This window comes from Zonotrichia leucophrys, chromosome 15 (assembly GCF_028769735.1).
Source record: "Zonotrichia leucophrys gambelii isolate GWCS_2022_RI chromosome 15, RI_Zleu_2.0, whole genome shotgun sequence".
Classification (NCBI taxonomy): Eukaryota; Metazoa; Chordata; class Aves; order Passeriformes; family Passerellidae; genus Zonotrichia; species Zonotrichia leucophrys.
The window spans coordinates 3513591-3527470 of NC_088185.1; the positions used below are offsets into that span (position 1 = coordinate 3513591).

Here is a 13880-nt window from a genome sequence, read left to right on the forward strand (position 1 = left end):
AATCCAGCCCTTGAGGTCTCTGGATTCAGGGGAGACTGCAGAGCTGAGGCAGTGCCTGCCCTGTGGAGCTGGGAGGATCCATGGTCCCATGAGTGTGGTGGGGTCTCTTTGGGGGTGCAGACTGGATCAGTGGGAGCTTTCAGTGCTTTACAGAGCCAGGGGAGAACTGTGGGAACAACTTTGTGAGCATGAGCAATTCATTTGTTGTATTAATTAATTATTAAAGTAATGGGTAAGGTTCTTTGGGTTCTCCTGTTCCTCCAGCGTGGGTGCAGCCTCACAGCCCATGTGCCCGGGGTGGGCACCACCTGCCAGCCCTGGGGGGCACAGGGGGTGCTGCAGAGAGCCCTGGGGGCCGTGCTGGCTCAGCACAAGGGCCGCGAGGCTGTAGGGATAACCGGTAACCTGAGCCTTGGATTCTCCCAAGCTGCGGGGTGAAATTCCACCTCAACCTCGGGCATTTGGCTCTGCCGCGGAAGGGGGAGGGCGCTGAGCCTGTGTGTGCCCAGCCCAGATATTTGGGATGGTTTCCCAGCAGGCTCCTGACTCCGGCACCTCCCGCTCCCTCGGGCCGGCTCGGGGGCCGAGAGCCGCGTCTGCCCCGGGGGTTCAACTCTGCTGGCTCTGTGGAGAGAGCCAAGGGCGTTACTGAACACGCAGCAGGGCTCAGCGCCGGGGCTGCCCATGCCGGGATCGGGCACAGTCACGGCTTAGCCCCGAGCCGGAGCTCAGCTCTGTGACGCGCCCTGGGACACCTTGAGCCGCCCGCTCTGGGGGACACGGGCACAGCTCTGCAGGGACAGCGGCTCTGGCCTCTCCCAGGGGGGTTAACACGAGCAGGGCTGTGACAGGAGGAGAACGCGTCCTCCTTGCGAGGGCCGCTTTCTAAAGGGCTGCCCGGGAATTCATCCACCCCCTGCCCGGGACACGGGCGGACAGGGATGCGGAGCCCGGGACCCAGCACAAGAGGATTTCTTTCCAGCTGATCCGGGAGACGCACGGCCTAATCCGTGTCCTGCTGGATAACCTGGGGAGGGCATTTTGCCTTCTCTGGGCTGGGCTGTTCCTCCCTGCTCAACTGGGCTGATACTGCCCTGGACAGGAGAGAAATGCCCGGAAAGTGCAAATGCTGGAACCTCCAGCAAGAATTTCAGCAGCTTGGGATGTCCAGGACAGTCGGTGAAACCACTCCTGAACTCAAATATTGTACATTTTTTCTGTCCCCTTTAATAAACCAGAGCCATCCCTGTCACCCTTCACAGACTCCTCACTGAGTCTCTTTTACAGGGTAATACCACAGGTCTTTTTTTTCAGAGGTTTAAAACCTCTCTGTATTTTTGGTCTGTGGCTTTCTTTGTGATGATAACCCGAGCACACCTCTGTTCCCTGCACTTGGACACGCTGAAGTTGCACAAGGCATCTAAAACAAACCAGAAAAAAAAGGCCTTTAGCCATTGTTGGGAGCGATTTCACAAAGCCTCTCATTTGCATTCACCCAGAAACTCCCTGTTGTGAAAGCACTTCCCTGGCTTTGTTCCACTGCCCCTGCACACGGGAGGGGCTTTTGGGTGCCTGGGTGGACGGTAATGGTGGCATATCCATGGAACCGAGAGTCCAGGTCCCCAAATTCTCCCTCATCACCTTCCTGCAATAATAACCAGCTCAGCAGAGATGTTTCTGGGGGTTTTTTTTCCTCTTTTTTCCTGGTTGTTGCCTGCAACAAGCCACAAAGTTCCCTGGGTATGGGCTGGGACACGGCAGAGACGGGACAGGGACAGTGCTGGACACGGATGAGGCACCCCCTGTGCACCAAACCAAGCCTGACTTGAACCGAACAGAGCTGAACCGACCCGAACCGTGCTGAGCCGAGCCGAGCCAAGCCAAGCTGCGCTGCTCGAAGCGAGCTGGATCAGCCTTTTCCATAGGAGCCAAGGCCCCCAGGCTGGTTCTGCGGGGGCCGTGCCGAGGGAGCCGCGGTGGGCGGTGCCGAGCGGGGCGGGCGGAGCGGGGCTGTCCCGGCGTGCGGGGCCCGGCCCGGCCCAGCTGAGCTCAGCATGCTGCGGGCGGCGGTGCGCGGCTCCCGGCTCTGCCCGGCCCTGCTCCGGGCTCCCTTCTCGGCCGCTGCCGCCTCCCCCATCCCGGCGCCCAACCCGCGCCCCGACGTCGCCTACAGCAAGGTAGGGCCGCGCTGGGAGCCCGGGGCACCGCGCCGGGCCGGGGGTTCGGGGCTTCCGTGTCCGCCGAGCGAGCTCCGTGCGCGGCCGGACCGGCCCGGGTGGCGCTGAGCCCGGAGCAGCCGCGGGTTCGGGCCCAAGGAAAAGAGGAACCCTGGGTGCAGCCGCAGGCACAGGGTGTGTGTGTGTGTGTGTGTGTGTGTGTGTGTGTGTGTGTATGTGTGTGTGTGTGTGTGTGTGTGTGTGTGTGTGTGTGTGTGTGTGTGTGTGTGTGTGTGTGTGTGTGTGTGTGTGTGTGTGTGTGTGTGTGTGTGTGTGTGTGTGTGGGTGTGTGTGTGTGTGTGTGTGTGTGTGTGTGTGTATGTATGTGTGTGTGTATGTGTGTATGTGTGTGTGTGTGTGTGTGTGTGTATGTGTGTGTATGTATGTGTGTGTGTGTGTGTGTGTGTGTGTGTGTTTCCCATCGCCGCGCGGCTCTGCCCCCTTCCCTCGCTGCCTTCAACAATTCAACAACACAAGGAAAACACTCCGGGCAAGGGCACGGGAGGGTGCCTGGCTGGTTATCTGCAGAGAGCGGACCCTTGCTCCAGGAAAACCCTGTGGGATCACCTGTGCCAGGTGCGTGCCAAGGCACCCGGCCACTCCTTCCCCGGTGGCCGTGCCCGGGCTCTTGGTGGTTGTCTGGGTGTTCTGCAAGTGCTTGGCGAGCACGGCGATCTTTGCACTCCCATTCTCTTGCCACAGACCTGAAAAAAAAAAAAAATTAACCTTAGAAAGAAAGAGTTGGTAAAAAGCTGCTGTTAGCACCTGGTTCTGGTGCATGGGGAGCCTAAAGTTGGTTAATCTGGGAAATAACAGAATTATTTGGATTGGGAAAGATCCTTAAGACTCATAAGAAATCCTGTAAAAGCTCTGGTGCTCTGGACAAAATCAGCTCACTGTACTGTCTGTGCCTAAAGCATTTTCCCACTCCTCAGTCTCCTGAGCTGTCCCTGCACAGCCCCAGCCAGGATTCCAGCTTTCACAAGGACCCACCAAGATGGGAAGCTCTTCCAGCTCACGTGCTGTTTGCTGAGCTGTGAATTCCTTTATTCACTCGAGGCTGTGTTGTGTGCTTTTAGGCTAAAGTATCTCCTTCATATTGCTGCAGGTTTGGAGCCCACACAAGTCAAGTTTTAATTAACCAGGCTCCTCAGATGCCATCAAAGAAGCAAAGCTCTCCCTGATTCCCCTGGGCTCACCCTGCTTGGCTTTTCCTTGCAGATTTTCATAAATAACGAATGGCACGATGCAGTCAGCAAGAAAACCTTCCCCACCGTCAACCCAGCCACGGGAGAAGTCATCTGCCAGGTGGCTGAGGGCGATAAGGTGAGCGCTGTGGGGCTGCCGTGGGTTTGTTCTCCGTGGGAGCAGCTCCAGAGGGGATGCAGGGGAAGGCACCACCCCCTGTCCCACCTGGGCAGCTCCGTGTTTGCAGCAGTGTCTGATCTGTGCAGACGCCACACCGAGTGCTGCTCGTGTCCTTGCTTGGCTACTGCTTAAAAAAAAAGAAACGGTGGGGAATAAAGTCAGTAATCATCACCTGCCTTATGCAAGGTGCTCCTGGAGTCTGTGGCAGAGCTGAGGTGGTGTTTCCCAGCAATTTGAGGTTTTTCCTACAGTCTGGAAACCTGTGTGTGTTCCCCAAGGGAGGGGAGAGTGAGGGAAACCCTTTGTTGTTTGCTTCTCTGGCTTGTCCTGGCGAGACCATTGCAGCAAGCCAGGACAGAGAACCAGGTGGGAACCAGCAAATGCCCTGGCAGGACAAAATCGTGGAACAGAGACAGCTGATCCAGGAGAAAACTCCTTTGGACTGGATTGTGAAAAAGTGCCCAAAGTAGACTTCCAGAGCTTTTTCCATGCCTCATTCTAGGATGCAAATATTAACCCAGCAGGTGACATTGCAGAAATAACCTGATGATATTTGCGCTCTGTGTAGCTGAAATAAGAGAGGCTGAGCACAGGCAGAGGCTGCACAGCTGCTGCACCCATCTGCTCCTCTGCCACTGCTGCTGCTTCCTGCTCACGATGGGGAAGCCGTGTCCTCACAGGGTGTGCTGAGCTTGGTGCTCCTGGGGAAGGGCCCGGGGTGCTCCCCTGCCCTGGGACCGCAGGTTCTCCCCCGGAGCCCGGCAGGAGCAGCCCCCGGTGCTGCCTGGCCTCGGGCAGCTTTCTCCGGCAGGGCAGGGAGGGTTTGTTGTGTGCAGAGAGGGAGGGAGCGGCGCTGGTTACTCCTCGCTCAGCCTTTGCCGCGCTCCCCCGCAGGCAGATGTGGACAAGGCGGTGAAGGCGGCCCAGGCCGCGTTCCGGCTGGGCTCGCCCTGGAGGAGGATGGATGCATCGCACCGCGGCAAGCTGCTGAACCGCCTGGCTGACCTGATCGAGAGGGACCGCGCCTACCTGGCCGTGAGTGCCGGACCCGCGGGGCTGTGCCCGCTCCTCACCCCCAGCTCACACCCACAGAGGGTGGGGAGGCACTTCTGCAAAAATCCAACAGACAGGGCAGGCTGCGAACTGAGAACTGACTCGGTTCCCCCCCAGCTCCTCAGGGAACTCTGCTGTCTTTGCAGGCCCTGGAAACTCTGGATAATGGCAAACCCTACGCCATCTCCTACCTGGTGGACTTGGACATGGTGATCAAATGTCTCAGGTGGGTTTGGAGGCCACAGCTGGGCCATGGTGCTGAGGCTCTGCAGGTTCAGCCACCTCCACACTCAGGGGCTGTGGGATCTGAGTCTGATCTATGATGGTTTCATATCAGACATTTTGGGTTTACTTTCTGCTTCTACTGTTTTCTTTTGTTTCTGCTTTTTGCTACTCTGACCTCCCCAAGTCACACAGGTGGTGGTGATCTGTTAGCACACAAATATTTCTATTTGCTGTCCATTCTTTAAATCACCTGTGTGGGAAATACCTGCACTGAGTTGGGACTGAAACAGAGGAATCCTCTTTTATTTTCTGTTGGCAGCAGACTTGTTTTAATTCCAGTGACCAATTTGTTATTGTTTGCAGATACTTTGCAGGCTGGTCAGATAAATTCCATGGCAAAACCATCCCGTTAGATGGAGACTTCTTCTGCTACACAAGGCACGAGCCCGTGGGAGTCTGTGGGCAAATCATCCCCGTGAGTAAAGAGGAGCAGCAGCTCCTGCAGGGCTGCAACAATTCAGGGTTGCACTCTGGGTTCCCCTCTGTTGCCAAACTCTGCTTCCTGCCAGGCTGAACAAAGCTGGGCTTGCACCAGCTGGGAGGGTTCTCACCTCACCCACCCTGGGAGACCAGAACTGCCTCGATTTCATGGGCTCTGCTGATTAAAAAAAAAAAGAAAAAAAAAAAAGGGGGTTTTAAGCTCATTTATAGGAATTATCTGACTCAGAACCACAGTTAAGTTTAAATTCTTGCCTAGAATTAACTCCAAAATTTTGTGTGATGAGGAAAAATCCGAGACTCTTCCCAAAGTGTTGATTTGAGTGGAGCTCCGGTTCATTACTGACTGATCAGAAACTTTTAATTTCTCCTTGTTTTTCAGTGGAACTTCCCACTGTTGATGCAAGCATGGAAACTGGGGCCTGCCCTGGCCACTGGCAACGTGGTTGTGATGAAAGTGGCAGAGCAAACCCCCCTGACTGCTCTCTATGTGGCCAGTCTGATCAAAGAGGTGAGGATGAGGCCAGGATTCCATCACTGCAGGAGCAGGGAAGGGCTGGGTTGATTTATCAAAAAAATTCTCTTGTTCATATGTTGTTCATATTCATCTGCATGTGCAGATGATGTAAGTCTTGATTAGGGAAGGACTCTTTGAGGTTTGATTGCATAATGAACTTCAGAAAGTGAACATATATCTGTATTCCCGTGTGTATTCACACCTTCAACTTGTGCTTGGGATGTGGGGTGGGGAGAGGAATCGTCCTGGTTGTTGCAAACAGCGTTAAAATGAAGCCCTGGGAGATGAAAGGAGGAATCAGAGGAGTGAAGGCTGTCACAGACACAGGAGGGCAGTGGAAGCCTTGCTGTGGCAGAGGAATGATGCTGCTGTGTCCTGCCAGGCTGGATTCCCCCCGGGCGTGGTGAACATCATCCCTGGCTATGGCCCCACGGCAGGAGCTGCCATCTCCTCCCACATGGACGTTGACAAAGTCGCCTTCACCGGCTCCACCGAGGTAAGGGAGCGCCCTGAGCCCTGGCACCATGGAATGGCCCATGGCTGCTGAAATACTGCAGGTGCTTTGCCTTCTGCACCTCACTCAGAGCTGATTCCAGGGTATGAAATGTATGTTTGCATTAGCTAAGACTCCTTTGTTCTGATTTGATTCTTTAGAATATTTCCTGTTGCTTCCCCCGAGCTGTTTCTTGTTGGAGGTGAAACTCAAAGCCCTGCCAATGAGGATTAGCATGAAATGCTGAGTGAGATGTAAAGCCTGGTGCTGATGGGAGTTAATTCCAACACCTGCTCTGCCCTCCCTGCAGGTTGGACACCTGATCCAAAAGGCTGCAGCACAGAGCAACCTCAAGAGGGTGACCCTGGAGCTCGGAGGGAAGAGCCCCAATATCATCTTGTCTGATGCAGACAGTGAGTGGCTGCTGGGGAATGTCTGATCTGTGCCTTTTACCTTGGCTGCTTCCAGAGCTGGAGGGCAAAGGGAAAGGAAGGAAAGGTCTCCAGTGTGAGGCTCTGGCCCTGACACCACCGCTCTGCTGCATTTGTGTATCAGCACTCACCACTCCCACTGCTTTTCCCAGCGCTGGGTAGTTCACCTATCAACAAAAAAAAAAGAATTGTTTCAGTATCTTCCTCCAGTCCTTACCCCACTTTTTCATTTCTCTTGGAGCACACCACTCTTTTCTTCCATGAAGTGCTGCTCCCCTCATCCCTTGTATATAAACTCATTTTTGGCCTCGATGAGCCAACACTCACTTAACTGAGCAGTTAAGTAAGGAAGAAAATTCATCCTTAACACCTGATAATTTCCAATGAGAACTGTAACCTGCCTCGGGTTGGATATCTTTCTCTAGTCTGGGGTGCTTTAATAAAGAATTAAATCTGCAACTCCTGCCCTCCAACCCATGGCAAATGCTGTCAACTGAAAGGACTTTGTATCCCCAGCAGCCTCTGTGATAAATGTGCTGAAACAGTCCCAGGTCTGGTTGGCTTTGTTTGCTTATTTGTTTTCTCTCTCTCTTCCCAGTGGACTGGGCTGTGGATCAAGCCCACTTTGCCCTGTTCTTCAACCAAGGGCAGTGCTGCTGTGCTGGCTCCAGGACCTACGTGCAGGAGGACATTTACAACGAGTTTGTGGAGAGGAGTGTGGAGAAGGCCAAGGCCAGGGTGGTTGGGAACCCCTTTGACTTCAAAACCGAGCAGGGCCCTCAGGTGGGAGCAGGAAGAGCCCTGAGCTGTTACCTCATGAAATTGTCCCAATCTTCAGTCCCTGTGGAGATTAGAGTGGGATCTGTTGATTAACCTGGTTTGAACTGAGCCCGTTAGCACTGGTGCAGGAGGGAGGGGTTAATGAGCCAGTGGGACAATCTTGGCATTTAGAAATGACCATTTCCCTTTGGAGCTTGCCTGGCAGCTGCTGCAGGGAGGAACGGCAGGGCAGCTGAGCTGTTTGTCCCTGCTGGCTCTCAGGTGGATGAGGAGCAGTTCAAGAAGATCCTGGGCTACATCAGCACGGGCCAGAAGGAGGGAGCCAAGCTGCTGTGTGGTGGCAGCCCCGCTGCAGACAGGGGCTACTTCATCCAGCCCACGGTGTTTGGGGACGTGCAGGACAGCATGACCATCGCCAGGGAGGAGGTGAGTGCTGCAGCACCGGCAGCTGGCAGGGGGAGATGGAACAAATGCATTTATTTCCATTAATAGCTGTTAAAACTAGGTGGAGCAGTGGTTTTTATTTTTTTATAGCTTATTTCTTTTAGGGGGATATTTTTGTTAATGAGCTGTTGAGGTTTATGGCATTATTGATAAAATGACAATATTTTACTGTGAGATGTTTTACTTAGGGGGAGGAGCTAAGCATTCTTAAGTAGTATTTTAAATCTCAAATTGTATCTATAAACAGCTTTTTTTATTGAGCTGAGAAGCCTCAGAGAAAAAGGGAAACAATATTATCTCATTGGCTTCTCCTGTGTTTTGCTGCTTTGGAATGTGGTTTGGAGATTGTTTATCCAACAGAGGTTTCATGTGAATTGTTTTTATTCATTGGCCAATCAGGGGCCAAGCTGTGTCAGACTGAGGAGAGAGTCAGGAAATTTTCATGAGTATTTTTTAGCCTTCTGTCTGGATCCTTTCTGTATTCTTTGGTATAGCATTATATATAATATATAATTAATATATAACATGTAACATGTAACATGTTATATATTATATATTATATAGTATATACAATATATTATATATTATATATTATATATTATATATTATATATTATATATTATGTATTATATTATATGTAATATATATTATAATGTAATATATTATATAAAATGCAATGTAATAGAAAATAAAATGTAAAACTTAATGTAATAAAACATAAAATATAATAAAAAATATAAGAATATAACATAATAAAATGCAATGTATTATAATATATAATTATATATATTATATAATATATATTGTATAACATATAAATATTATATAATGTATAATATATTATGCATAATATATAATATAAAATATATTATATTTTATATTATTTATATTATATTTTGTATTATAGATTATCTATAAAATATAATATATAATATATGTAATATAGAATATATCATATGTAATATGTAATACAGAATAGTGTATATATACAATGTATAATATATTATGTGTAATATAATATATAAAGTATATTCTATATTATATATTTTGCGTTATGTATTATCTATAATATAAAATATAAAATGTAATATATGTAATATAGAATAAATCATATGTAATACAGATATAATATATATCTGTATATAGTATATATATAGTATATATATAGTATATATATATATAGTATATATATAGTATATATATAGTATATATAGTGTGTATATATATAGTATATATATAGTATATATATAGTGTATATATATAGTATATATATAGTATATATATACTATATAGTATAGTAGTATATACTATGTATATAGTATATAGTGTATACTATATATATAGTATATAGTATGTATATATAATATAGTATATATAATGTATAATATATTATGTATAATACACAATATATAATATAATATAATATAATATAATATAATATAATATAATATAATATAATATAATATAATGTAAGCCTTCTAAGCACACGTTGTCAGCGTGATCCCCCCTCACCCCGTGGGCCCTCAGGCAGTCCCAGCCCCGGTTGCTCTGTGTGTTCCTCCCTCTGCTTTGGCTCCTTGCAGATCTTCGGGCCGGTGATGCAGATCCTCAAGTTCAGAACCATCGAGGAGGTGATCGAGAGAGCCAACGACTCCAAGTACGGCCTGGCCGCCGCCGTGTTCACCAGGGACCTGGACAAAGCCAACTTCGTGTCCCACAGCCTCAGGGCTGGCACTGTCTGGTGAGCCTGGCACCCCCTGGCACCCCCTGGGCATTCCCTGGCACTCTGGGCCTCGGTTTGGGGTCAGTTTGACTTGGGCTCTGCTCAGGGTCACAGCAGAACTTCAGGTGTAACGGGAACTCGGTAACATTGGAGTGTACTTTTTATAGGCATTTGTTTTTGTAGATTTTTAATAGGTATTTATAGATTTTTAATAGATATTTATAGGTTTTTAATAGATATTTATAGATTTTTAATAGATATTTATAGATTTTTAATAGATATTTATAGATTTTTAATAGATATTTATAGGTTTTTAATAGATATTTATAGGTTTTTAATAGATATCGAATAGTTTTATGATTTATAGATTAAATAGTATTATAGACTTAAATAGTATTTATAACTTTAAATAGTATTAAATTTAAATAGGTATTTATAGATTATTTTAAAATAGACATTTAATAGATTTTTAATAGACATTTAATAGATTATTTTAAAATAGACATTTAATAGATTATTTTAAAATAGACATTTAATAGATTATTTTAAAATAGACATTTAATAGATTTTTAATAGATATTTAATAGATATTTTATAGATTTTTTAATAGCTACTTACATATTTTAATAGATACTTAATACATTTTTAAATAGATATTTAATAGTTTTTTAGTAGATATTTAATAGTTTTTTATAGACATTTATAGATTTTTAAATAGCTTTATATGATGATTTAATAGATTTTTATAAGATAGTTTAATAGATTTTTTAAATAGATATGTTATTAGATTTTTTATATAGGTATTAATAATTTAATATTAAGATAATTATAGATTTTATATACATATTTGATAGATTTTTCTATAGATATTTGATAGATTTTTATAGCTTTTATACAGATATTTTATAGATTTTTTATACAGATAGTTTATAGATTTTTTAAATAAGGATATTTATAGATTTTTTAATATGGATATTTTATAGATTTTTATATGATATTTATAGATTTTTATATCGATATTTATAGATTTTTATAAAGATATTTATAGATTTTTATAGTTAGAATTTTATAGATTTTTTTAATATAGATATTTTATAGATTTTTATATCGATATTTTATATATTTTTATATTGATATTTTATAGATTTTTAATATAGATATATTATAGATTTTTAATATATTTTATACATTTTTATAAGATATTTTAATAATTTTTGTATAATATATTTTTATAATTTTATATATTTTTATATAATTTTTATGTTATAGATTTTTATTGATTTTTTAAATGAATTTATTTATATATAGATATTTTATACATTTTTATATAGATTTTTAATAGATTTTTATACAGATATTTTATCAAATTTCATATAGGTTTTTATAGATTTTTTTGTATAGATTTTTATTGATTTTTTTTAATGCAGATTTTTATTGATTTTTAAAGACATAGAATTTGTAGTAGATATTTCATAGATTTTGGGATAGCTATTTTATAGATTTTTTGATAGGTTCCTTAAATAGATATTTGATGGATTTTTAATAGATATTTGATGGATTTTTAATAGATATTTGATGGATTTTTAATAGATATTGGATAGATTTTTTAAATATAGATTAAAAAATAGATATTTATTTATTTAGTGCTGTTCCCTGAGCTGTCTCACCTTCCCTTTTCCTTCCAGGATCAACTGCTACGACGTGTTTGGAGCCCAGGCTCCCTTTGGGGGCTACAAAGCCTCTGGCAACGGGAGGGAGCTGGGGGAGTACGGCCTGGAGGCCTATGTGGAGGTGAAAAATGTGAGTATTTCCTATGTGGAGGTGAAAAATGTGAGTAGTTCCTATGTGGAGGTGAAAAATGTGAGTAGTTCCTATGTGGAGGTGAAAAATGTGAGTAGTTCCTATGTGGAGGTGAAAAATGTGAGTAGTTCCTATGTGGAGGTGAAAAATGTGAGTAGTTCCTATGTGGTGGTGAAAAATGTGAGTAGTTCCTATGTGGAGGTGAAAAATGTGAGTATTTCCTATGTGGAGGTGAAAAATGTGAGTAGTTCCTATGTGGAGGTGAAAAATGTGAGTATTTCCTATGTGGAGGTGAAAAATGTGAGTAGTTCCTATGTGGAGGTGAAAAATGTATTTCCTATGTGGAGGTGAAAAATGTGAGTAGTTCCTATGTGGAGGTGAAAAATGTATTTCCTATGTGGAGGTGAAAAATGTGAGTATTTCCTATGTGGAGGTGAAAAATGTGAGTATTTCCTATGTGGAGGTGAAAAATGTGAGTATTTCCTATGTGGAGGTGAAAAATGTGAGTGGTTCCAATGTGGTGGTGAAAAATGTGAGTAGTTCCTATGTGGAGGTGAAAAATGTGAGTATTTCCTATGTGGAGGTGAAAAATGTGAGTGGTTCCAATGTGGTGGTGAAAAATGTGAGTAGTTCCTATGTGGAGGTGAAAAATGTGAGTATTTCCTATGTGGTGGTGAAAAATGTGAGTAGTTCCTGTGTGGAGGTGAAAAATGTGAGTAGTTCCTATGTGGAGGTGAAAAATGTGAGTAGTTCCTATGTGGAGGTGAAAAATGTGAGTAGTTCCTATGTGGAGGTGAAAAATGTGAGTGGTTCCTATGTGGAGGTGAAAAATGTGAGTGGTTCCTATGTGGAGGTGAAAAATGTGAGTAGTTCCTATGTGGTGGTGAAAAATGTGAGTATTTCCTATGTGGTGGTGAAAAATGTGAGTAGTTCCTATGTGGTGGTGAAAAATGTGAGTAGTTCCTATGTGGAGGTGAAAAATGTGAGTATTTGAGTATTTCCTGCAGGCAATGCCTTCCCCACCCTCTGCTGCAGCTCCAAATGTCCCTGTGCCATTGCTGAGGGCTGGAACCCCCAAACCTTGAGCTTTTCAATACACTGGTTTTTCTCCTGCTTCTCACCATTCCAGTGAATACCCCTGCAAAGACAAAAAAAAAACCAAACTTGTAACTTTCCCTGTTTTTTTCCTTTTTTTCTTTATCCCTAGGTGACAATCAAAATTCCACAGAAAAACTCCTAAAGGACAGCAACCTTCTCCACAGATTTGAAAATGATTTTGCAGCTTCATGAGGAAAGCTCAAGACAGAAAATTTAGTATGCACAATTACGTAGCTCTGCATTAAGAGGTGGTTTTTTAGGTGTTTAAAGGAGCTTTTGTTAAAAAAAGAAACAAACCTGCTTGGCTTTATCTTTTTAAAATACCAAATGCAGCTGGCTGAGCACTACCAAGGTGGGATGGTTATTTTGGGAATGTATTGTGTGGGTGCAGTCACCCAGAGGAGAGAGGTGTGATAAATAAGCTTCTTTTTCCCAATAAATCATTTAAATGCTTCTTTAGTCTAGAAGGATTTATAGAATAGAAAATAACAGTCTTACAGAGCTAGGTTTATAACCCTTGTTCTATGAACTGTGTTTATTTTCTGTGAGCAAAGGGAATTAATTGAGTTCGATGTGTACCTGGGCAGGGAGCAGTGTGAAATCTGAGGGAAAAGTGTTTGTTTTGTTCCGTCCTGCTGGTTGTAGCCACTCCAAATAAACATTTCTTGCCTCAATGCACTCAACCCTACTTTTGTGGGAGGTTTGTGCCAGTGAGCCCAAGCACACACGAATTCCTTCACCCGTTATTTTTAAGGGTTTGCTCTTTCTGTGCTGCCTTGATGTGACAGGGACACTCCGGCTGGAGGAGTGAGCGGGGGCTGGGCCTGACTGAGGGCGGTGGGGCTGCCGTGGGAGGCACGGCCATGCTGTGATGTCTGGGGAGGAGCGGAGGGCACAGCGCAGCTCCTGCATGGCCGCTTCCCCTCACGGCCCCGAGGGCGGCCATTCCCCTCAGATCTCGCGAGACTTGGACCCACTCGTCCCCTCAGCCCGGCGTGCGCGCCGAGTTCTCGCGAGAGCTCCCGGACCCGACGGGCGGCAATTCCCTCCGGTAGGTCCCGCCCACCGAGATATCGCGAGACTTCGCTTTGTCCCGCCCCTCCGATTAGGGGCGGAGCTACCTCACTTCGCTCCGCCCCCAGAGGCGCGGTGATTATAACGTCATCACAAAGCGCTGCCTATGTCGAAAGCCCCGCGGGGTCTTTCCCGTTGCCGTCGCGCTTTTAGAGCTGCC

General features: G+C 45.1%; 1 protein-coding gene across 1 annotated transcript; it reads left to right on the forward strand.

Moving 5' to 3' along the window:
• Positions 1–1994: 1994 nt before the first annotated feature.
• ALDH2 (aldehyde dehydrogenase 2 family member) lies at positions 1995–13329 on the forward strand. Its single transcript, XM_064726736.1, has 13 exons — positions 1995–2177; positions 3438–3542; positions 4479–4619; positions 4784–4863; positions 5226–5337; positions 5743–5871; positions 6260–6373; positions 6681–6783; positions 7400–7584; positions 7843–8007; positions 9609–9766; positions 11434–11548; positions 12756–13329. Exons 1-13 carry the CDS (start codon positions 2055–2057, stop codon positions 12786–12788), a joined length of 1563 nt encoding a protein of 520 aa, XP_064582806.1. The 5' UTR covers positions 1995–2054; the 3' UTR covers positions 12789–13329.
• Positions 13330–13880: the final 551 nt, after the last annotated feature.